This window comes from Sparus aurata, chromosome 2, assembly GCF_900880675.1.
Source record: "Sparus aurata chromosome 2, fSpaAur1.1, whole genome shotgun sequence".
Classification (NCBI taxonomy): domain Eukaryota; kingdom Metazoa; phylum Chordata; class Actinopteri; order Spariformes; family Sparidae; genus Sparus; species Sparus aurata.
In genome coordinates this window covers 9,369,288-9,394,750 of record NC_044188.1, presented here as the reverse complement: position 1 = coordinate 9,394,750, position 25,463 = coordinate 9,369,288, and the positions used below count along the sequence as shown (strand labels likewise).

The window sequence follows — 25,463 nt, the reverse complement described above, 5'->3', positions numbered from 1 at the left end:
TTTGTCATTTTTAAATATTTTCTGACATCTTACTGACAAATTCATTCAGAAGCTACCACAATTGGCAGATTAATCAGTAAAGAAAATAAAGAAAAGCTGCAGCTGTGGTTCACAATGCCCGAACTGAACCAAACCCCATTAGAAAAACTCCACATTTTCAATAACACGCTTGAGACAGACTATTTTTAGACTCTTTCTCTTCCTCTAGAGAGACATAATTTGGAGCGGCAGGAAGTAAGCATCCACACTGAACCTTAAAAATCACTGACTTCTCATAATTATATCATATGATTGTAAATATAAATATCTTTGGGATTCCAGGCTGTTTTTGGAAAAAACAAGCTGATTGAATATGTCATCTTTGTCATATTAAACCATTTTCTGACACTTTAGACAAAATTATTAATCAATTCATGGTTCATGGCAGGTTAATTGGAACTGAGCCAAAAAAAAAAAAAAAAATCAGATTTTTCAATAAAACGCTTCAGATTCTTTTTCTTTTTCTCTCTGTTGAAGCAGCAGGAAGTGAACATCCACGTTAAACTTTAAACATCACTGACTTCTCACAATCATTAGTATCAAAGTCCAGGACTGTGATGACGTGTGAAGCTCAGGAACATTTAGTCACCGCTGCCAGAACGAGAGAACCGAGTGGGCGGCAACGCTTGTCACTAAAACTTTACAGGTGCTGCACACGATGAGAGTGGAGGTACATTCAAACAGAGCACAGAGCACTGACTGTTCTCTTCCTGCTGTACCTCGCAGCATTTCTTTCCTCTGTACGCGTCTCTCTTCTCCAAGCGAGCGCCTCCCTCTATGCATTGATGTGTTAAAATTTACTGGGCTCTTTCCAGCTCCGTCACCCCAAATACATCAGCTGACAGCAGCCTCAGTGCGCAGCGCTGAGAGGCCTTCACAGACCCCGAAGTGCAAGAGCGGAGGCCTGAGGGCTTTCAACTCGCCTCGACACAACATCTCTCTGTGTGCAGCTCACTGACCGCCGTTGTCACCAGAGAAGGATGGGACAGCAGAGTCCCCCCGAACTCTCCGGATCTGGACCCAGGATGCCTGCGCAGCCTTTTTCGGACACCTGCGGGGGACTGTGAATGTCTCTGTGATGGGACTGAGGGACGGGGATGGTAATGAACACACAGTCATTCATCAGCCATCCATGGCGTTGCTCCCATTCAGATACAGATACCCACTGAGACACAAAGCCCCAGCTGCCTCAAGTGGCAGACTTACACACAACATTGGGCACCAATGCAACACAGCTCCATTTAGGCCTTTAAGAGACGCCCTGTCACAGCAGCCAAAGTGCCTCTCTATACGTCCTGCTGCACGCTCGCACGCACAATGGACACAAGTGGATTCATCATGTGTTTAAAGGGAGAAATGGCCCAGATTACCACATGTTGACGAGCCAAAAGCCTTTCAGATCAGATTTTAAATCACCTTCTACAGCTTCACAGTCGATTATCACGCCATTACTCAGGACAAGTTTTTTGAGAAAGGTTGAGATTCCTCTGGCAGGTGTTTATCCTCCAGCAAGACACTCGTCTTTTCAGCTCAGTCGAGGAACACTTTGTCATTTTGGGGGGAAAAAAACGCTCAGCCACATTCTTGCCAAGACTTAAATGAGAAGATTGACACCCTCCTCATGTTTCTCACAGCCATTAGACAGTTAGCTTAGCATAAAGACGGGGAAAAAAAGGGGGAAAGAGCTAGCCTGGCTCCGTCTGAATGGAACAAAATCTGCCAACTAGGACTTCTTAAGCTCACTGTAAGCTATAGCATTAGCATTCCTCATTAGTTAACAAGGTCAAAACAAACACAACGTCAAGCTAAAAGTAACATAAATGTCTGCATCAAAAGTTAAGGGGGTCTATTCTGGGCCGAGACAGATCTTCCATCCAAGTTTCATGGAAGCCCGTTCAGAAGTTTTTATGTAGACCTGCTGACAAACCAACCAACAACCAAAATAATTAAAAAGTAATCACCAGTTGCAGCCCACGTTGATCAGTTGATGAACCACTAATAAAGCCGTTAGCTACACCCTCATGAGAGTCGACTTGTCAGAAAGAGGTGTTGATTTATCTGACCCCACATATTCAAATAAGACAGACAGCTCCTGGTGGAAGCTGTGTAAAAAAGTGAAGAGGCGTTCGACTGTGGCGCCCATAATGCCGCTGATTGTGCATCGGGGCATTCAGACTACGAGCGCGTGGGTGAGCGCGGTAGATAAAGTGAGTATCACCTACATCAATGAGGAGAGAAAAGACCAGGCTACACACGGAAAGATGTGTCAAAGTTGCAATGAATCACGGCCCGTTCCAAGAAAACACTCCCCTGGCGTTTGGACAGTGAATAATCGAGCCGTGAAAAACTCTCATATTAGCCCACTTCGGAGTTCCTCGTGACTCTGGGTAAGTCAGCAGTTGCAGCAGTGCTACACGACTACGCGGGGGCCTGTAGGAAGACGCTCCCGAGCCGAACAAACCAATTACACCCCTGTCAGGGCCGTAGCACAGCACTGCATCATCCCCACAGAGACGCCGCTGTCACACTGCCTGGCATTACTGCAGCAGCTCAGAGGACCCAGGACTGATGAGCCATGAGTCCTGGCATGTGTGGCACGGCCACAAGGCCCGCCATTAAGTGTTGATTCTCCTTTATTAAGGAGGCACTGTTGCTAAAACAAAGGGCCAGCCCCGGTCAGCACTCTGAGCTGTTGAAGCATGTGACTCATATTTGATTGCAGTGAGCGTAAAAGCTGCAGGGCCGGGCTGACTCTCCCTCGGAGCTGGGGCAGCCTCCAGGACTGCTACTGCTGCCGCCGCTGCCAAGCATTCACACATTCCTCCCAGGGCGGAAACACAGCCCATTAGCATCACATGCTAACATGCCAGAGGAGCAACAAAGCAGTGTTTCCCAGTGTGGGGGGACACGGTGAAGTGAGAACAACTCATGTGTTTCCTCGAGTTCCTCGCAGGGAAGGTCCACTTTACTGCGACATCGTTTGAAGTGAAAAGATTGAAAACAACTCGGTGTGACGGAGAACTGGGCAACAATAACAAACAGCATTCACATTTAATAAATGGCTCATGACAAACATAATGTAGCTGTGAGCTGTATTGTTTATTATTACTTTATCAACAACTATGGTAGTTGATGGTAATAGTTTTAATGATATAAAATGTGTCTTAACAATTTTTGACACAAACACATCAATAGACACTTAAAGATAGCCTTATATCTCACTTGCAAAGTATTTATAATACATATTTTATGTTTTTACAACCTTTGCAATGAGTTTATATTATTAATAACTGCAGATTAAATGATTAAAGCACTTTATTAAGGATTTATTGATGTCTAAACATCTAATACATGAGAATATAGTAAAACACAGGTGTAACAATATGAAAAATATATATAATTATAATCTTTATAATGACTTATTAACATCTGTTACTGTAGATTTGATGTCTTAATACTTAAACAATTATGTATTAACATCTTAAACTACAGACCTGATGAATACAACTATTTATTAATAACTTATTAACATTAATAACTGCAGATTTAATGATTAAAGCACTTTATTAAGGATTTATTGGTGTCTAAACATCTAATACATGAGAATATAGTAAAACACAGGTGTAACAATATGAAAAATATATATAATTATAATCTTTATAATGACTTATTAACATCTATTACTGTAGATTTGATGTCTCAATACTTAAACAATTATGTATTAACATCTTAAACTACAGACCTGATGAATACAACTATTTATTAATAACTTATTAACATTAATAACTGTAGATTTGATCATGAAATCTCAGCATGCAGCATTGATTGTTATCATAACCCTTTATTAATGATTTATTGGTGTGTTCTTCAGTCCCGTCCTCGGAGCCTCCTGTCCTGTGTCGTTAGCAGAACTTGATGAAACGTCTAACACATGCAGGACGAGGACTGAAGAGCACTGATCCACTGTGTATACCAATAAACCCTCCTGGCCAGTTTATCAGTTTTTATATACTGCGCATGAATGCTGAGTAGTGTGTGTCAAAGTGAAGTGTTGCCAGGGAGCTGATCAACAGTGAAGCAATGCCATGCAGCTGCATTCTTGGGTGGCTTGTTGCAACAGAGCAGCGACTCTGGAGACGACTCGGAGCTGTCAGTGTGGAAGTGGGCAGAGTCGGCTGGCAGGCCCGGACTGGATGTTTCCCAGCCTCTGATAATTCCAGGCAAAGGAGCAACCTGGTTGCACAATGGGCGAAGCATTAGCTAACTGCTGTCTGTCAGCCTCAATAAATTTCAACTTTCCTCACAAAAGATGCGTGCGCCCGGCGAGCTGAAAGTGGCCTCAACTGGCACACTTTGTTAATTAAAGAGGTGGACGGGCGGGCGGGCGCTCGGCTCTGGTCTTTGTTTGGAGTCAGCGAGAGGAAGAGGTGCTGAGATACCGCCTGCTGTTGACATAAATGTTGATTTAAGTGTGGAGACGTGAACCAGAAACTTGTCAGTGTGATCTTTGACATCAAGATGCAGAAAACATTTTTGATGGTGTGATAAATCTGGATGACTGACACAACTTGTTCAGTCGTCTCAGCGCCACAATCTGATGTCAGATCTGATGTCAGATAACGAGGCGCCGCTTTATAATAATGGCACCTTTTCAATGAAAGTCCAATAATGGTTAATAAATATCTTACTAAGCTGCCATTACCTTTATCCAGCTATTTCTTAGAACTTTTGGGTTGCCAGGTTGTGAAAACTTGCTGTTTTTTTTTTCTTTCTATCTGGTAATAATGCAGTTTTAAATTCTTATTCATCTAATCTTATTCATAGCTAAAGTTTGCAAGTGCTATCAAATCATTAATGAGTTCAATCTACAGTTCTTAATGTAAATACATAGTTTTAACCATTAAAGGAAGGAAGGAAATAGTTTTTCATGAGGAGTTCTCTGTTAGGAGAGTTATCGTCTTATGAAGTCAAGTTCTACTCAAACCTCTGAATGAAAGACCATCTGGCAGCACCTCTCAGGTAACATGACATGTTGACGTGTGTAATTAGCAGTTTATTATACATTATATAAGCGTTTAATGAGATGTTTAAATAACCAAGACGGAGTTATTATGTTGGACCGTCTGGCTAGTGCTTCCTGCGGCTATTAAAGGCACTCCAGCATTTCTTAGGAGAAAAATGTCCCTGAAAAGGAATATGACTGATGTCCCTGTAGACCCAGAAGGATTCCGGCTGGCAGTCGGTGTTTATATCGTTCGTCAAATCACTGTGAAAGTGCGAGAGTGTGATTCTTGGGGAGTTGAAAAGCTGTAAATAACGGGACTTTGGTCCAGATTGTTCTAGAAACAAACTGTCAAATGATCTCACCAGTCAGGGGAAGTTTTCAACTCTTGACAACTCAAAACACTTTCTCATGGATCACCTATTACTCACTAATAAAGTCATTAGATACAAGTTATAGACAGTTGTATATTTGTGCAGTCGTGGTATTAAAAGGTGCACAGCTGTGAGAGCATGCAGGTCAGACAGAGAGGACTCACACCCCGACTTCACAGAAACAGTTACTCAACAAAAAGTTTCACAAGTTGGGAAACTTTTTGTTAAATTCACTCAGTCTGTGGGAGTAAAAATAAAATATATATTAAAAAAAGTGTAAACTGGAGGACGGAGGCGGGCAGGATGAGGCAGACAAAGCGTCGGGCCAAACTCATTGATCAGCAGCGAGCGCTGTTCCTCCCTCGCTCTCTTTGTTCATCCGAGTTTCTGCTTTTCAGCCAGATGAAAATGTGCCGCTGTTCAGCGAGCCAGAGGAGGCTTCCTGATGACTCAAGGTGCAAACCAGGAACTCACGACAGAGCCGGTAATGCATTCAGAGCGTGGACTCACATCCCTGCCGTCAAACCAGTCGACTGTTTTTCTGACACAAGGAGGCTGTGAGAAGTATGAGAAGCTGATACCCGATTTTAAGTTCAGATTAGATTATTCCTCTTTCCTGATGGCAGACGTTGTTTTATTTGCTTGTGAGTTTCCGTCAGGGCGTCAAGTTAAACTGAAGACAATCTTAGACTGTTTCAGAGCTGGTTAGAGTAAATAACACCCATTTTATAACTGGAATTAAACTGCAGATGTCAGACAGACTTGATTTCTCCCTAAAAACACAACACATCACAGTGGCTTTACAGGCTGTAAAGCTGACATGAACTAATAAAACACTACATTGAACTGTATGCGAGTGCAGTAACTTCTCCACAGAGAGGGACTGAAACACAAAAATGAGCAAAAAACAAGTTTCTGTTTTGTCTTCCTCTGATTTGAATCACGCGACACGCCAACATCGCTGTTTCGCCCGCGACACAAAGGACAGCTCGCCCGTATCGGCGAGATGTGACTCAGAAATCTGACAAACAACAGCGTTTGTTTCTCTGTGTGTGAAGAAAGAAAGTCCACTTCCATCCACGACAAACCGATGACTGATTTAATGAGGATTTTATAATCTCGTCAGGCATTTGGCCATCACAGTTTCATCTTCAAGTGTCCAAAACTCAAAGATATTCACTCTGTGATGATGTGACACAGGGAGGGAGCAGAGATCCTGATATCTGAGGGGCTGAAAACAGCAATCTGGGCCTTTTTTTCCTTGCAAGGTTACTTAAAAGATCGTGAAAGAAGTTGCAGATTATTTTTCCGTCATTCAGCTCATTGATTAATAGACTACTTGTTGCATCAAACTAGGGTCCAGGAATCAACAGGGGTCCTTGAGAAGGGTTTCGGGGGTCTCCAGGAGAGGGAGGAGTAGAATTGTTTTTACTTTTTACACATTTTTGGGGAAAACTGGAACAAGAAGTAAAGAAATACAGCAGGCCGTTTAGACTGACAGTAATTTACAGTGATCCTACTTTGATTATTGATCAACTGTTAATGATTCCTTAAAGGGGGATTTTGTAACTTCTGGAATTCGTCCTCATCAGAGAATAAAAACATACAGGTCGACTGTGAACGCAGGTTATTATGACCCATATTGACTTCAGGTGTGGGTGTGAAACTTCAGGATGCTGTTCTCTCCTCATCCCACCGTAACTCATAATAAAAGCCTGGTTTTCTCTCATCTTAAGGCTTTAAAGTGCATCTCAAGCTTGTGCTGGCTCCTGTGAACTGCTACTCCATGTTTCAAGAGCTCTGTCATAAAAACTGTCTCCTTTATTTAAAGGCTGGGAAATTAATCGGCAACTACTGCTGACATCCTCCGCTCGCAGCTTCTCCAGTGTGACAATGTGCTGTTTTGGGCTGTTAGTCAAACAAAACAAGACATTTGAAGACGTCAGTTTGGGACTCTGATTGACGTTTTTGACACTTTCTGACAGACAAAAGAAATAAAAGCTGCTTTTTTTCCACGGGACTCATTTTCCAAGGAAACCAAAATCTCACAATCTGTTTTCCTCCGGAGCTTTTACTGAGGAACAACACACTTCCCATCAGTGCAACGTCAAGATCTTTAACTTTAAGATAAACCAGGCGCAACGTACGAGTCATCTGTGCTCAAACTTCAACAAAAGCACGAAAGAGACTGAGAGGCGCTCTCGACTTCTGCTGGGTCACACTCTGCCTCCTCCTCCTCCTCCTGCTGCTGCTGCTGTTAAAACTGAGATTCAGGGCATCACATGAGTTTCCTTGGAGAGTGTGATGATTATTGACCGGTGGGAGTCTACCTACAGATAAAACAAAGACTGCCTGTCTCCACACACACACACACACACACACACACACACCCTCCTCATCCTGACCCACGCAGACTCAGCCAACCCCGGGGGCCACAAACACAGACAGGATGGGGAGACAAGGGGCCCTCTGGAGGACACACAAACACCACAACATGAATGATATCGACACAAACAAAACCCCAAATGAGCCAGAAGGAGGAAAAATCACAGACAGAAAGCGAACCAAAAAAATAAATAAAAAGAGCGATCTGCTCGGTCAGAACAATGACAGCATCCTCCACCTGTGCTGAGAGACACCTGCGTGACCGATCACAACACGGCTGCTCGGTCATGTGTCAGTGGCCCATCGGAACCGTCCGGTCCAGACGCTGTGCACCGGGCTCGGTGCTGTGTCACGTCTAAAAAAAACGAACACGGGCTGAAGGAAAGGTGAGGAGGACACACCTACACATCCTTTATTTACTGTTGCTCGACCGAAACTAGACGAGGCTGCACGCTCTGGTATCGCCTGCACACACACACACACACACATACACACGCACGCACGCACAGAGGTGGATCTTTCTCTCTCTCTCTCTCTCCCTCACACACACACACACACACCGTACCTTAGGAATTCTTGCAGACAGGTGTCACAGAACCGATGTCCACAGGTAGACACTTGGACCGGCTCCCGCATCGCCTTGCTGCAGAGCGGACACTGGAAGCGTCTCTTTGGCTTTTCCAGAAACTTGTAATCAAACCCGGGCATCGCTGCTGCAGGGTAATGTGTTTCTCTCTTCACGGGGCCTTCAGCTGCAGGTGAAAAAGGTAGAAATGTCCCCCTCTCTCTCTGTCTCTCTCTCTCTGTCTCTGTGTGTCTGATCCTCCTGTTAACCCTCCACCCGCCTGCAAAACAAGGAGGGAAAAAAAAAAACAACACGGGGGGTTTGTTTCGAGCCGCGCTGCCGTCTCACGCAGAGGAGACGTTCATATCACGTCCTTCTCCCCCTTTTTTTCCCTTCCTTCCTTCCTTCTCCTCTCCTGCCGATCGGCGAGTCCAGCCTCCAGATTCTGCTCCTGCAGCCCGGCAACAAAAGGAGCGCCTCGGTCCGGGGGAGAGGCTGCAGAGATGAGCGCAGATCCGATCGCGTTTCTCTCTCCGTGTGTGCGTGCGTGTGTGTGTGTGCAGGTTTCCAGACGCGCAGGGTTAATGTGGCCGTGTGTGGCCCTCTCTCTCTCTCTCTCTCGCTCTCCTCTCCTTCCTCTCTGGATGCAGCACTGACACACTGAGCACAATGAATAACCCCTCCGTCTGTTTAGGTGCACCGAGTCCCGCCTCCTCCTCCTCCTCCTCCTCCACCACCGCGCAGGAGGAGTCAAGAAGCTGAAAAACACTCCTGTGATCATCACACCATTATCATTATTATCTTTTTTAATTTTTATCTCCCTTCGTCGCTCTTTTCGGGGAGCTTTTTTCGTTGCAGCTTCTCTGTGCAAAAAATAATAATTTTGTTTTGACACCCCAAAGCTCCTCATTTCATATGCAATGTACCAGATTTTTAGCTTGTGCGTCTTTTTACTCACAAGCTGGTTATACATTAAAACAAAAATAAACATGCACGCTGATTGTTATGACAGTGAGGAGTGAGGAGGGTTCTGTTGTGAAGGTTTGAGTCAGTGAACGTAGAGATGGACCCACATGAAGCCTACAGCAGAGTCAGAGGTGACAGCTGCCCTCTGCTGGTGGAGCACACACACACAAAAATAAAGACAATCTAGTATTTTCCACCTGTTTCAGGAATTATTTTATTTTATTTTTTGTCTTCATACGTGATAAAAAATTAAAACCTGACTTGCATTTGTGCGCTCAGAGAAAAACTAAAAGTCCCCGAGCTATAATCAATGATCCTGTTGTGGCAGCATAAATAAGAGCAACACATGGCAGCATATTTAGATCATTTTCTCATCCGCTGTATTGCCACCGGATTACATCATCATTACATCATCACACAAGACAACAATGGTAAACGATCCTGTGTCCTCAGACAAGGTGTTGGCACACCTTTAAGAGGGGAGCAGTTGTCATATTGTGGGGGAAAAAAACCAAGTGGTTTTCTTTTTAATGACAAAATGCATATTAATCTACTAATATAATAATTATATAAGCTGATCGCAGCTCTGTGGAAATTAACGCAGATTAACGTGTGATTGGGTGATTAATGTGAGGATAATAGGGACTGTGTGGGCAGAATAGAGCAGAGGAATAAATCAGTGCACTTAGTTATTAATCTGTAGCAGCTGATGTTTTGTCTAAAAGTCAAACTTCACCGTCAGGATGAGGAGGCTCAACATTTTGTTTCCACACATCCTTTTTAATAATAAAAACCTCATCTCCTCTGGAAAAAAATCAACCTAAATGTTCATTGCAGCTCCGCTTGTGGCTGTTAGAAGGTGACGAAGACTTTACAACCATCTTCTCGTATAACATGAGGTTTATCACAGGTTGGATGTTTCCTGCTGTATAACTTCACTTAAGACGCCCATAAAGATTCATCTCTCTTTAAGTGTTTTTATCATCACAACAATAAAAGCCTTAACAGTAGAAAAATGTCATCGTAAGTTAAAACATAAAAATACTTTATGTTCCACGAAAGCACCAGTGCTCCAACTCAAATACTGAGCCTGAGGAGTTTCCATGTTGTGGTACATTATAATCTACTCAACCACAATTCAGAAGAAAACTACGTTTATTTACTGCCTTTAGTTAGAGTGCAGATTTCTATTAATAAAAAACATGATCAACAAATGAATAATGACGTCTCACCACAGATTAAAGCATTCGGTAGTAAATCAGGTACATTAAACTTAAGCAGCTGCAACCTCAGTGGAGCTTATACACAGATGAATCAATGATTATCATCTATTAATACAACATATACAATCATGAGTTGGGCCACTCCGCATCATGAGTGTTAATCTTTGGTATTTCAAGTATACGTGGATGATAATACCTTTATTAAAGCCACTGCTACTACTTTTTTGTTTTCTTTGTGATTTAATTTGGCAGCCTCTGTGGACACACAACACGACAATGGTAAAGTACAAAGTAAACTTCTAGTTCACATGAACAAAGATATTTTTGGAAACATAACAATGACCTCCATCCAGTGTAAGTGTTTTAGCATCATTTTAGAAATGAGCTCAGTCCATCCTGACACACCTTAAAATGCAAATATCATAGCCATTCACGTATACTGGCACAAATAAAAAAATCCAACATCCTTTCAAATACTTCAATATCACAACATGTACTCCGAGTTAACATTTTGTCAACGAAGCACTGAACATTGATAAGTGTGAGTGTCTGGATCATCATTTCCAGACATGTCTGTTTCTGCCTGTCCAGTCATAAATTCTGAAGACAGAGATTCTGATTATCTTCAGCCTGGAAGGAGTTTTGTTTTCAGTGACTTCAAAAGGCCAAAACACAGACAAAAGGTTCCATATAAGAAATGCTCGCACATGTGTAGACAGGGCCTTGGTGCGGTACCGTACCACCAGACTACAGAGCAGCTGCAGAAATGCCATAAAAACTACTTCTTTCACTATTGACATTTTAGTTTCTGCTTTGGCAGTTTTGTTTTCTCAACCTTCTCGGTTCCATCCTATAAAAACAGTTTACAGATATATACACAGTATATAGCATCTCATTTAAAATATAATACACATGTACAGTGAGGTACAACGAGGACTCTTCCAAAAATAGGTTAAGGTAATAGGTAAAGGTTCTGTATGAAATCACTTGATTTACCTTCCAGATATATTTAAACATTTAAGCCTTCAAAGATTCGTACAAAGGAACAAAAACATCATGAAGCAAAATACAGATGACTCTTATCTCGTTTTACTGCTCGCTACGAACTGCTGAATGAGTACTGATTGAGTGAACGAGTGAATTCAGCCGCAGTCATTAAGTCTTAAAGACGCTCAGTTGAACCGTAAACAAAACATCGTTATCTGTTTTGAACTCTGACGTCCAGTTACAAATGTATCGGAGGACTAATCCAATAAAGCACAATGTGACCGCCGACGATGTGCTTGAGATGAATGTGTTCGTTTCATTGGAATGATGAGTTACTAAACACTCGAGTGGCTTTCATTCTTCTCCTGTCTTTGTATCGTATCATCTTATTCACTGGTGGCTTAAGAGAGCTCAAACCAGTTTGACTTTTTCTGGTCTTTATCATGCAAACGCTGCATGTGAGAGAGGACAATAAGTCACCACATGAAAGCTGCCTCAATGACTTCCTGTAATCCATCTTCAGAAACTGTGTCGCAACATTCCTTCGACTAACCTGTTGTGAGATACACCTGCTGCAGCAGGCAGGTTGTGACCTTCCTCTGTGCTTCATGATATCAAACCAGCCAATGAAACAAACATTCATTCCTGGAGGAGAAAAAAAGAAAACTAGACAGAGAGGAAGAGCGAGTGAAAGTGTGAGGACGCAGCTGCAGTATGAAAGGGAATCTTTCAGCGGCAGCACAGATGGGCCTCTGGGACGAGTTATTCAGAGGAAGCTGTCCTTCACCTCAGGACGCCGCCGGGAGCCATGACCGACGCTGGGTGGGTTCTTTTTTAGGACAAAATCATCTCGGGACAGGTTCCTCAAGCAAGGCTGGAACAAAAGGGAGGAAATGAAGAGGGTGAAGCATCAGTACAGCTGAAATTACTCGTCAATTGATTGACTAGTCTAGTAATCTGTCAGTTATTTCAGTCATTTTTTTAAAAAAATACTCAAAATGTATGAGTGCATCTTCTCAGTGTTGAGGATTTGTTGTAAACTGAGTTTCTTTGGGTTTTGGATAGAAGGGCACACGATAACAATCACCTTGCCTTCAACAATTTGTTGAATTAATTAAGAGAATAATCAGCAGACTAATCAATGATAAAAAAAAATCATTAGACGCAGCCATAAACATCACATGACTTCTCCTGCAACCAGTGAATCAATTTGCCAGTAATGAGGCTGATAGTGGGTGTTAATTAAATATCAATACAAGCTTGTCATTTTTGTCTGACATGAAACAGGAAGCATGTCTGCACGGTTGAACCTTCCTGCAGAGGAACAGAAAAGCTCGCTGAAAAAATACTGATGTTTGAAGTCAATCAATTCTGTTATTTACTTTAGGATTAAAACTGGGCACTTGCAGGTGGGCTGCAGGTGATGGACCACAGATAGAAAATTATTCAAATTATTTTGACAGATTGTGAAAGGATTCTTGATGAGAGAGAACAATCAATTCTAGCATCAAAATTGTCATTTTCACAGAAGAAGCTATTAAAATCATGACGATCTAAAATATGTTGGGGTCTGTACTAAACAAACTTTATTTTTTTATGGATGTTGCACTATGATGCAATGCAACTGCAGCCTGGCCTTGCCTTGGCAGGCAAAAATCACAATTACAGTTTTTTGAGACTCAGAAGCTGGACCAGAGAGTCTCTGCTGGGCAAACATATTGTACAGTTACAGCTGTAGCACACTTACATTTTTTAAAAAAGGTGAACAGGTGTGTTAAGAGTTTCAGTCTCTCATCGCCAGACTAAAAATTTGGACACATGCTTTAAAATATCTGATAAAAAAAAGTTGTCAAATTTCAAGACTTTCGATATCTACAGGAAACATCAAGGCTTTAAAATAGATACATCAGTTTCATTTCTACAGTGACACCTGAGTCTCACTACAGATAAGAGTCTGCAGGACTCAAACCAGCCTCCCCGCCTCACTGTCATCTTGTTGGTTTGTCAGTCAGCTATAAATAAGCCCTAAATCCAAAGACCCGACTCGTCTTTTCATGACACAGTATGCATTAAATTGTTTAATAAAATCATGTGGTATAAACTGCTTTTTGACCCTGTGATATTTATCTAAAACTACATGTGTACTATACATAAAAACATAGAGTAAACACTGTCATCTCGACTGTTCTGATAAAGTGAAGTGTTAAGCTCATCAGTTCCTGGTCCGATCATGCTAATGACCTCTGTGAGTGTTGATCCATGTTGGTCTCCACGTCCTTGTCACATGGTTCAGGTCACAGAAACATTGAAACAGCAGCCCTGTAGCCTGTAGCCAGGATTACCAACATCTCTGTTCCTTATTAAATTGTGATGCAGTTTAATCTTCTCTAAATCTGCAGCTATTTTCAGTTTGGAGTGTAGTGGGACGATTTAATCCCACCTCCACTGTTCTTCGGTTTTCATTAGAATCAGTGGGTTTCACTGATGCAAACTGCTGTTTTCTGTTCCACTCAGAAAGATGTCTACAGCTGCGTCATTCATTTCAGTCCAAAATCAACAGCCACAGAGAAACACCGGACAGAATGATTACTTTTGGCATGCAGATAGAAAGGTTTAAGTGTGCAGAGTAAAGCTGAAAGGATGTAGTTTGTTTATGTAAACAGAGCGCTTGATGTACGACTATATGAATCAAAGCTATAGTCGTGTCTTTAGCCTGTGATCTTACAAACTCACAACTAAGTCCTTTCACAATTCTGCATGAAAAAGCATGCGTCTGTGTCGATGTTATCAAGAGAAGCTTGTCTCGAGTTCAGCCCGTCTTTCATCTGAGGATTAGCACTCTCTCAGTTAGATTTCACCACATCCCAACATCTCATAGTGTTTGTTAACAAAGGGCTAATAAGCGAAATATTACGTTTCACTGCCAGCAGAGTGTTGCCATGACAACAAGCCACTGATGTCACCGCGAATGGGTGACTCTCGTCGAGCTGCACCGCCTTCGGTATCCCAGAATCCTCCTCTTTTCTTCCGAGGCGGCCGCGGGCCCCTTTTCCCCAGGTGTACACCTCCCCTTCTGTGGAGAGCAGCAGAGGAAGCAGCCGGTCAACGTTTCTTTAAATTCAAAAAAGCTCAGGACGCATTAACCCACACAAATCTTTAACTGACAGCTCTGCTGCAGTGGCAGCATAATGGCTCTATCTGTAGGAAGTCAGAGCTGAACAAAGATGTCCCTCAACAAAGAAAACCTACAGGCATGACTGGAACTGTTTGCTCTCTCCCCAGGGAGCCAATCGCTGGTACAACATGACATTTTACCCTCAGATTTAAGAACAAAACACACACTTACAAACACATCTGTTACTTAAAGCTAGGGTTGCTAGGTTGTTTTAGAAGGGTATTTTGTTATATCTATAGAAACAACCCAACAGCAATCAATAAATCAAATGTCCTGAGGAAAAAGAAGAAAAGAAACCTTCAACTGAGGCCATCTCAGGCTCATAAACTGATTGGACGTCCTACCGGCCTGTCTTCCTATACAGTGTTCAACAAGGCCAGGCGGATATATTGATCAAGCATCAAGGCTGATAATGATTAAACTACCCTGAAAACTCTTATAATGGCACTAAAACATTTAAATCACTTGATCTTACAGTTTGTTTGGAAGGAATATTGTGTTAACGGAGATGGAAATGTAAACTAGAGGTGTTGAATACATTTCCACACATACCACAGACAAGCCATGCCGTCAGCCATTATGACAGTCGCAGGGTTTGAGGCATTTCAAAATAACACAGACATCCATAGGACTGAAGGTTAGCGAGCTATTTCAGCTACTTCACGTGATGATATTCACAGTTACGTTGATAATTCACAGCAATTGCAATCCACAATAATATCTGTTGTCCCTAGTTGGACAACAGATATAAGTAACAAAACTCATCTCAGTGAATATTATTAATTTCTGTTTCTTGATTCAAGTTGCTGCTCACACTGTTTGTCACAGGTGATTCATTAAAATGCACCACCCTCCGTATCCCAGAATCCTCCTCTTTTCTTCCCAAGGAGCTACACCGCAGATATCTGAGCAGTGTTGCTCAACTCAGAGCTGAAATGAACCCTGTTGAGTTTACTTGTGCTCACTCCTACTCGAAATATTTCTAAACAACATTTTTAGTGAGGGATTAACAATAGGGGGGAAAAAGAGGCTGTCCTATTGAGAAAATCCTGCCTTTGATCACAAGAGCTGATTCGAAGGTATCTCGAGTAGAGCAGCAACCATTTTATGCAAAACCATGAAATTCACATTATCTTTTATAGAATACACCTGTGTGTTTATTGTTTAATCTAACTGATAAGTGTTGGACAGGTTTTTCTTCAATGTACCAAAAAGATGAGCTTCAGATCAGTCCCTGCATACAACAGTAGTACCATGCAGTGACTTTCAAAGGCCCAGCACACCTGTGCTACACCCACACAGGTGTTTTTACCTAATCTTCTAACAGTGCTGTCAGATAAGATTTTACTTTCCATTCATTTCTATGTGGAGCAGGGCGAGACACACTCACTCTTCACGCAGAGTTTAATTAGACTGAACCGTGACAGGTGAAATAAAGAAACTCTTGAGACTCTCTATCAACTCTCATTCAGGAAATACTGATTATAGTTGTGTTTTATAACTGCACAATCAAATAATTTTAGCAGCAAATAAAGGCTGCAGTGAGAGAGGTTAAAGACATTAAAATGTTTGATAAACTCCTGTTTATAAACCTCTTTTGACTGTTATTAGCTCCTACAGATCATGTTTACAGCCCTGCCGTCAGTCTTTCCTCTCCCTCTTGATTGATATCTCCCTGACTCTCCTGTTAGCTTTGTTGCACCTGCTCCATGAGACAAATAACACCTTCATCATTCTTATTAGCTCAAGACCTGACATGTCTCAGCCCATCTGTGACCAGAGCAGAGGTCTCACTATCCAAAATAACTCCCAACACCTGTGGACGTGTGCAGGGCCTGTACGAAGACAAAAGGTCCAAATATCACATATATTGTCTCTTCTACTCACCAGATCCGATAGCTAAAGTAAAGGCGTCTCCACAGGCAGCCATGGTGATGCCCTGCAGCCCAGGCACCTGATAAGGCACACGGCTGCTACGACGCGAACTACAACCCATCTGGCCATGCTGGTTGCTGCCGAAGGTAAAACACTGACCCTTTTCTGGAGAGGAAAACATGGGTGAAAGTAAGCTAATAAAAAAAGACACAATAAATTGATTGATTGAGGTGTGATCACACATATTTTTTTAACTAATTTGTTTAGCTTTAGCACTTTAGCTTTATTGAAGAAGTTGAACATGGTCAAAGTGTCTTTTAAAGCAGCCTATCACTTAATCTGCTGTTGCAATAACCTAGAAAACTGAACCTAAAATCTGATTACTGCTAAATGAAACAGTGACCTTCTTTTATTTCATACAATTGTGAAGGCAGTTACATTGAAATGCATAGAAGATGTGAGTTGATAGATTCATTAGCAACAGTTTCTAATAACCATTGTTAATATATTGGACATGTTTATTTCCATATAATGACTAAAGATGAACGATACAATATATATCGACCATTTACAAACTCAGCTGCAACTTATAATAAACAATTGCTTAAAATAACTTTTTAAAAGCATTTAATTGTGTGTTAACAGTGAAATTAAAGTTTAATTTAAATGCACCAGTTATTGAAGTGTCACTGATTAATTGTGTGAATATTTTACCTGTAACAGCGACAGAATGGGCTGTCCCAATGTCAATGTAAACTATCTTCTCACTGTTGAGTGGAGCCGATTGAACAGGATTGTATGAATGAACTTCTTCCACCTGAGTGGAGGGATTTGGCTCCTCTCCGGTTATTTTATCCAGCCCGAGCTTGTTGAACCTGATCATGACAAAATAGCAAAATCGAGGTACTTATAACGAGAGGCACACAGAAAACCTCCATTTATTATATATTTTTTTTAAACCCATCCTTCCATACACAATGCATGTTTATCCCAAAACCACAGAATATTTTGTATTTCTGTTTCCTTGTCTGCTGCAGGTAACTGCTGAGCCGCAGGTATCTGAACAATACTGCTTTGACCTGAAATAAACACTGCCGTGTTTACTGCTGTTTCCCTGACTCATACTGAGCTCTACATCCTGTCCTACAGTAAACCTCTCAGAGATAAAGGGACGAACAATGAGAGAAAAGTCTCTGTCATTTTAGGAGAATGCTGCCTCACAGGTTGTGCACCATGAAAAGTATCTCTGTGCACCACAGCATCTCTTTTTATCTTAAACCACCCCATGCAAGTGAGTGACTTTATAAGCCGACTGGAGGCACGATTTCATTCTGTGTAAAACACAGGAGATCAGTTTCACAAAAACATCACATCCCTTCTCATTAAAAGTGATATTCGATGTTTCACTGCTGGTCTTTTGCTCATCTCAGTCAGTGACATGTTTACTGTGGCTACTGGAGCTTTTGGCGGTAAAACACAGAATAATTACCGGTTGCTTCCACACGCCACTATGGTGCACTGGGTGCTGATAATCATGGAGCAGTCAACTCCACACACCACCCTCTGGGCCTCAAATTCCACAGGTAAACACACCTGCTGCGGAGAGTTGTGGGTGTCTTGGGTGCCAAGCCCGAGGCGACCTTCCAGACAAAGAGATAGGGACCCTACATTAAGATGTGTGCTGAGACAGTGCTGTCATAAATCAGTCAAACATAAACAAACACCACAAGATGAATGTTAAGATAGATTGAGGGAGTTCCAAAAACAACCAGTTCATATGCTGTTACCATTATCTCCTCTTCCCCAAGCAAATACTTCTCTTTCATTGGTCACAGCGAGGACGTGGGAAGCACCACACGATACCTGCACCAGCTCGTAGCCGAGGAGCGCCTCAACGATCTTAGGCTGAATGCAAAAACAGTTAAAAAAAGTAAAGAATCATCATTGTTATATTAATATAACACATTTTTTTTATAAACAATCCAGCAGCTGCATACATCATAGGTAAATGTCAACAGAAAATTAACATCATAGCACGTACAAAACAAAATAAGGGATTGTGGGAAATTCTGAGTTTCTGTATACGCAGTCTGACCAGAAAATCTCCAGTAAGTAAAAACAGAACTTTGGCTGACACATGGATGTATTAATGCAGATTGCGTCGGATTAAGTTTTAAATAGATCTTTTGAGATGCTGAAGAAAATGGAGAAATAAACACTGTGTCCAAATTTATTTTGGTACGCCCAGTTAAAACTAATACAGTCTAATACAATTAAACCAGTCCTGTAATAAATCCTGCTTTCATGAAGGTTATGTTTTTTTTTGTGTTGATTTAACTTGAAGATAACCTTGATGCTGCGATGTGTTGGGCAGTTTACCTGTGTAACATTACACTGAGGGGTGTTTCTAATATTTAGTCTCATTAACGTAAATAAATATTAGAAATATCTGCATCAATATGAGCATGTCATTCAAATATTTTTTTTCAACGGTGGACATGTACCTGTGTTACATCATTGAAGTTACCGTGTCCCAGACAGCCATTGCTCCCGCTGCCAAACGTCATGATAATGCCCCTGTCTGCAAATTGAAAATAAAGAACAGGGATTAAAGACTATTAGTTGATAAGCGTAGGTGTATTCTTGTGTGGACCAACAGAGTGCTTCTAATCCCGGTCTAGAAAACGCTAATCTGCGTCACTACAGTGAAATGTGATGAAAGAGAGGCAACTGAGCTGAGAGGAAGGGTCTTTAATCCTCTGCTATCTGATTTGTGATGCTGGACAGACTGACACTGCCTCCTAAACGAGCAGACTGACAGAGAAACACAGTTTGAGCTCAGGAAAAATCATTCCAAACTGCCTAAACAAGAATTCAGATGTTTATTTCCCAAATCGATTGACACTATCTGATCAAGTCTGGAAGTGTTTAACAGCCACGTGTGAGGGCAAATCACATAAAATAAATACTAATGACCTTTAAGTGAGCTCCCTGTCGTACTGACTGGGCATGGTTTTGATGTTTCACTGACCTGTCATGCAGGTGGTAAAAAGATCGCCGCAGGACACAGACTTGATGGTGACTCCAGACTGACCCTCGAGGAAACGTGAAATGAACTGAGGCTGCATCTGCTCCACCACACCGGGCAGACTGGTCTCACCAGACCCCACTGATGGAGCCTGCGACAGTAAATGATTATTAGAACTTAATGGGTGCGAAAGAGGGAAGAAAAACATCAGTAAACAAAACATGCTAAAGGGAAGAAATTGGCCCAATCTGTGATATTCAGTGCCCTACAGCAATTATTTTATTATTAAATACCCATATTCCCCAGCCAGCCTTGTCTAACTCCAAGGGAAAATCACAAAACATTTGGAATAATTGTTTGAGCTGAAGCAACTGCTGGTGTAGAATTGCAACACTGTTTTCCCTCTACGGTGGACTTAGAGGCTTCAAAGTAGCTCCCTGAGGTGCTGACACCAAAACCAGATTTGCTCCCTTTTTGATATCTGAAAAAAAGATTATAGCTGTTGTAAAAACCTGTTGGTACTGCATTTGGCTGGAGAATAAGAGTGTATCATACATCAAAAAGTTGACCCAGGAGGAAAGAGAAAGATCACATCTGTCAGAATTATTCCTTTATAAAACATTCCTACGAAAAAGCAGCATTTCAAACAGGTTAACACAGACCTCCCATGTAATCAGTCGGCCTGACTTGGTCACCCCCATCTTCTGAGTGCGGCCCAGAGACACTTGCAGCACCTCAGTGTTGAGCATCGGCAGGCGGAGAGGAGCTGAGATTCCACTTCCCCACGTGTACACCGAGGATAGTGGGAGGGAATGCAGCTTCCCTGATCCTAAACCGATGGATCCATCTGTTTAAAGCCAATTTATAACAATCACATTTGTATTAAAGTACTGTGATCCACCTGGTACAGCTAGTTCTGTTACCAAACAGCATAACTATGTGTCTCACCTCTGGATCTGTTGGTAGGAACTCTCCCTCCTGCTCTACCTTGAGGTCCAGTTTGCACAGTAGAGAGCGGTTTCTCAATCCTGGAAAAAGTGAGAGGAGGTGATTTTATTCACAAAATATAAATTACTCTTTAATCATGTGTGTTAAGACACCTGTCTCGTCATTAGGCATACACTGAGACACAACCTGCGCATTTTGACATTGCCTATATCCGTGTAGAGGTTAAGCAGGGGCCTGATGCATACGGGAAGAGCCATTATTTCATTGAGCTGGGGTCGTTTGGATGGATCCAGGTTGAGCATGTTGAGGATGAGCTGTCGGAGTTCGGGGCTGTATCGATCTGAAATCGGAGCAAATGTCCCGCTCATGATCTTCAGAACAAGTGCGGGTAGATTCTGAAAGCAAAGTTGAAGAGTGAAATTGCATTTTCCATTAAAAATGTGAGTAAAATCCCCAATCCCCTTCCCCAAATCCCTGCCAACTGAATCATATTTTCACATTACCACCCCACTGCGGAAATCTGGAGTGAATTATTTATCTACCTTGAAATCAAAAGCCCCAGCAATCTGCTGTTGAGTTACACATGGGATAACCTGAGGTCTTTATATCAAATATTCTGAGAAATTACAATAATCCATCCCTCCTAGTGTGTATACTGTAGCTCTGATGTTTGTGAGATCTTTTAGGTTTTAAACACTGAATTACAGTTTGGATACTTTAAAAAAATTACACAAACACATATTATTTGAATCACTACATCCAAATTAGTGAGTTGTTTTTTTTTTACGTACTGCAGCCTCGAAGGCTCTCTTAAGGCTCGCCAGCTCATAGAGCACACAGCCCAAAGCCCAGATGTCACTTTTCTGGTTATATGGCTTCCCTTCACACAGCTCTGGGGAGATGTAGCATGGAGTCCCAACCACCTGCAGAGTCAAAAAAACGGAGGCACTGATTTGTTATCATTCGACATATCAGGATATGTATGCTGCTAAAGTAATTATAGCTTTATACCGAAGAAAGTTCAACTCACCGTGTAAGCTTTGCTCTTGCTCACAAGGATTTTGGAGATGCCAAAATCTCCAATTTTAACAATCATCTGGTGCTTATCCAGAAGGATATTCTGTGTCTTGAGGTCTCTGTGCAGGATGAGCTTGTTGTGGACGTGGTACAGGGCGAGTAAGATCTGTACAAAGAAGTGAAGGATGGTGTCCTCGTCCAGCAGAGAGTTACAGCGCTTCTGTATGTAATCAGCCAAAGTTCCACCTGCAGGAAGAAAACATTGAGAAGAGAATAGACAATAAAGATAATTTCTGATCTTTAATAGCCATAATAACTAAGAAATTGATCAAGTTACTGGGTTTAGAGCAGAGCAATGAGGTAAAGATATCAAAGATAATTAGTGAATTTAACAGCAGGTGCACAAGTTAAATGTTACTGACAACAAAAAAGGTTGTAGAGTGCAATGTTTTTTTACATTTGAGCTTGTAATATAACAGAAATGTTATCCGATCAAATTGTCCCTTACAGCACCACCACACTGATACTAGACATTTATCTGACATGACATGGGAGCCAGAAAAGGTATGGAGCCCTAAAGCACTAGACACTGGGAAAAGTGAAGCGCTAGACAAAGAACAAAAGGGCGGTTATGTAATAAGATATTACAGTAATCTTACCTGGAGCATACTCCATAGCTATCATGAGGGCCTTGTCTTCCAGGAAGTTCTCATAGTACTCGATGATGTTTGGATGGTTGAGCAGTTTCAGGACCTGACACTCGTTCTGAGCTGCCAGGCGCTCGTCTCGTGACATCTGCTCCACTGGGATCTCCTTCAGGATGACAAAGGCCCCGTCGCTGCGCCTGCGGCAGAGGTGAACGATCCTGACAGGGGAGGGAGATGTAGAAAAATTAGATGTACATTCTCTTTCAAAAACAATATAGGATGATGGTCCGTGGCAGTTTGGATTCGGTGTGCCAGTGTTACTGAGCGTTGGTGCTGGTTTTGTTTTTGTAAAAAACAGAATTTTATGTGATGTGCTGAAATTAAAATATGCAGGGTTCAACACTTATATTTTAGTCAGAAATGTACATGTTAGTAGTCAGTTTTTACTTGCCTCAAAACTAGTTGTATTAGCAGATATCAAACTGTTAATGGTCATGTTGAACCTTTATTTAGGTAAATGAGCCAGAGCGCGAAACAAAGTGTCATATATGTTAAGCAACAAACATTCTTATTGATAATGGTATGACAATCCCCCCTCTTTCTCCCCCTGGATGGACTCATTCACTTTGAGTAATTGGATGAGTAAAAGTACATATAACTGTACGGTCACTCACTCACGGAGATGAAAAGGAAGCAAGATGGCTCACACCTTCGTCACTTCTAAAAACACTGTGTTTTATTCTTGCTAGATTTATTAGCCCGACATGGCATTTCACTTGCCCTCGGACCACTGGGCTTTAAGAAGGGGAGATAATGCAATAATAACCCGCAAAAATGTTTATCATGAGTTAACACTTAACATTAAGATTTAGCACAAAGACATATAGTAATGTACTAAATTACAGATTTACATTATTTTCTGCACGTTAATGTACTCCTAAGCTGTGTCAGACTGTATCCTCTGAGTGTTTAGGGTACAATTATGAATAGCATATACTTTGCTAAATTCTAATTTACTCTGGTAAGTGTACATTTATACTGTACAGGACATGACAGAGTAAACCTTGTGACTTTCCATGTGTAGTGAATAGTAAATTCTTATAAATAAAAAAGGTTGTAAATAAATCAATTTCCAGTATATTTGCTGTTAGTCTCATTTTGCACATATCTTCAAGCAACTCACTGTTTATACATCTTTCTTTCTTTTTCTTTCAAATGTAAAACATAGCCACTAGTCATTAAAAGTGACGTGGATGCAATAGCTCACGATAATTCGTGATTCGCGATAATTCATAACTTGCCTCGTTAGCTACGTTTCAAAAACTTCTGAAAAAAAAGCCCGACAAACTGTGATTTACAGAAACTACGAAGAGATACAGACTTGTATCTCTTGACTTGACATTAAGATTTATCCCACAGCTAGTCACCATATGATTTATAAATATCTTCTTTCTTCATGAACTCTGTTCCGATACTTTTCGAGACATGTCTTCTTCAGAGGACATTTTGACGCATCCCGTTATATTTTGGGGAAAAAACGGAGGCCTCACGGACTTTTAGCTTCATAACTTCACGTCCTGAAAACGTTGTATTTCCAAAAACACAGCAAAATAAACAAATGTGTGTGACTTAGCGTTCGTAAACTCAGAGTTTACCCGAAAGCTCCTCTTCCGACAACTTTGATTTTCTCATACTTCTCCATCGCTGCTGCGCTCGCTGCTCCCAAACGTTTCCGCCGTCTCCAGGCAACCCGTCCCCGCTATTACAGGAAGCACCGAGGGACAAAAGAGGCGAAGGAAAAACTCAAAAGGAGAAGACTACACTAATGAGTACTGTCTGTGACACATATTGTGTTTTAATACATATTTTCAGTCATAGATTAAGAGATTTAGAGACAGAAGGGGAGAGAAAGTCAATCACATTTTATTTCTGTCCCTTCCTGTTTGATCTAGCAAAAGGAACGATGGTGTGAAGAGCAAATCCTAATGAAAACACGTTAATTTTAATACTATAGGCACTGCAGATGTATACATATACATATATGTATATATATATATATATATATATATATATATATATATATATATATATATATATATATATATATATATATATATATATATATATATACATGGAAAGTATATGTTTCAAGTATAAGTATAAGTATATGTTACATATATATATATATCTATATCTATATATATATATATATACATATATATATATATATATATATATATATATATATATATATATATATATATATATATATATGGAAAACATATGTTTCAAAAGGAAAATAAGGTCTCCAGAACTTAGTTTAGGGTCCACCACTAATAAACAAAGTAAAACAGTATTCAAGTCTTTTAGTCTCCTAGGTTTTTTTGTCGTCATGGAAAGATCACTTCCAACCAAAACTGACTCTTTTCTGAAACATATATTTTGGATTTCAAACCAAATCACTGCTTTGGTTGCTGCTTTTTGGAACATTTTAGGTGATTTTTGAATTGACATGTTCAGCTAGTGTTGTGCCAGGAAACAAATTAAGTGCAAACTCAAGTGGAGACGGATGTGATTAGCGCAGCGTCTTGAGCATGGACTTCGTATACTGCAGTCTTACATTCAGACGCCTGGTGATTATAAAGCGCCTTCCCCTCGTCTGAGATAAGCAGGAAGGAGGCTGCATGAGCACTGTTTCCCCTCTCTGCCACCATGAGGATAATAAATGCTTTGTGCTGTCACAAAGCCTCCTCTGTGTTGTGCCGAACTACATACCTCCTCTATTATCATCAATCTGAAATAATGACATATCACCACAAACGGTGATCTTCATGTAATTGAACCTTTTCACTACAATTTGCAGTGTTTTAAATGAAGTTTGGTGGAGGGAAGCTATGTGAGTAGGTGGTTTTTACAAACAATAGTTTGCCATTTCTCAGGGATATAATGTCTCAACAAAGGAGCACCTAAAGGAGCCTCGCAGTGTATACACAACTCCTCAGACCAGCTTAGTGACATATTTGGCTTGTCATCTGTCAGCAAGAGATCTGTCTCAAGATGCTACACTCAGTGTCCTGGAATGTACAGTGTAGGTTAGTGAAACTGATGCTAAACTCTAGGTATGAACCGGTGCATGAAGAGCTATTATTGTTATCTCAGGAGATTTATGAAGACACGACAGGAAGTTGTGGGCGATGTTGTGTCATCACGCCAGCGCTTTCACCTCTTTGTC

General features: G+C 41.2%; 2 protein-coding genes across 3 annotated transcripts in view; both read right to left on the bottom strand.

Moving 5' to 3' along the window:
• traf4a (tnf receptor-associated factor 4a) overlaps positions 1–9,083 on the bottom strand; it is a 39,925-nt gene extending 30,842 nt beyond the window's left edge. The window contains exon 1 of the mRNA XM_030403163.1: positions 8,366–9,083. Coding sequence (XP_030259023.1) covers positions 8,366–8,508 — 143 coding nt within the window. The 5' untranslated portion in view covers positions 8,509–9,083. The remainder of the gene's footprint in view (positions 1–8,365) is intronic.
• Positions 9,084–10,468: 1,385 nt separating this feature from the next.
• On the bottom strand, positions 10,469–23,986 carry nek8 (NIMA-related kinase 8). 2 transcript variants are annotated; one of them, XM_030437878.1, is made up of 15 exons: positions 23,887–23,986; positions 22,244–22,449; positions 21,598–21,830; positions 21,359–21,490; positions 20,754–20,962; positions 20,568–20,647; positions 20,282–20,466; positions 19,623–19,770; positions 19,096–19,172; positions 18,379–18,496; positions 18,081–18,231; positions 17,306–17,466; positions 16,604–16,756; positions 14,456–14,614; positions 10,469–12,415 (listed from the first exon to the last, which is right to left on the bottom strand). In XM_030437878.1, exons 1-15 carry the CDS (start codon positions 23,931–23,933, stop codon positions 12,387–12,389), a joined length of 2,088 nt encoding a protein of 695 aa, XP_030293738.1. In that variant the 5' UTR covers positions 23,934–23,986; the 3' UTR covers positions 10,469–12,386. The 2 variants fall into 2 exon arrangements, with proteins under 2 accessions (XP_030293738.1, XP_030293747.1); XM_030437887.1 differs by having other exon boundaries at positions 20,282–20,448.
• Between the last annotated feature and the right edge of the window lie 1,477 nt (positions 23,987–25,463).

Excerpts from the sequence above, each read along its gene's own strand:
- nek8 (XM_030437878.1), bottom strand. The coding sequence starts at position 23,933 with ATGGAGAAGTATGAGAAAATCAAAGTTGTCGGAAGAGGAGCTTTCGG. Across the intron at positions 21,491-21,597 it reads GCAAGAGCAAAGCTTACACG|GTGGTTGGGACTCCATGCTA; the intron begins GTGAGTTGAACT and ends TTGACTCTGCAG. Across the intron at positions 18,497-19,095 it reads ACTTCAATGATGTAACACAG|CCTAAGATCGTTGAGGCGCT; the intron begins GTACATGTCCAC and ends TTTTGCATTCAG.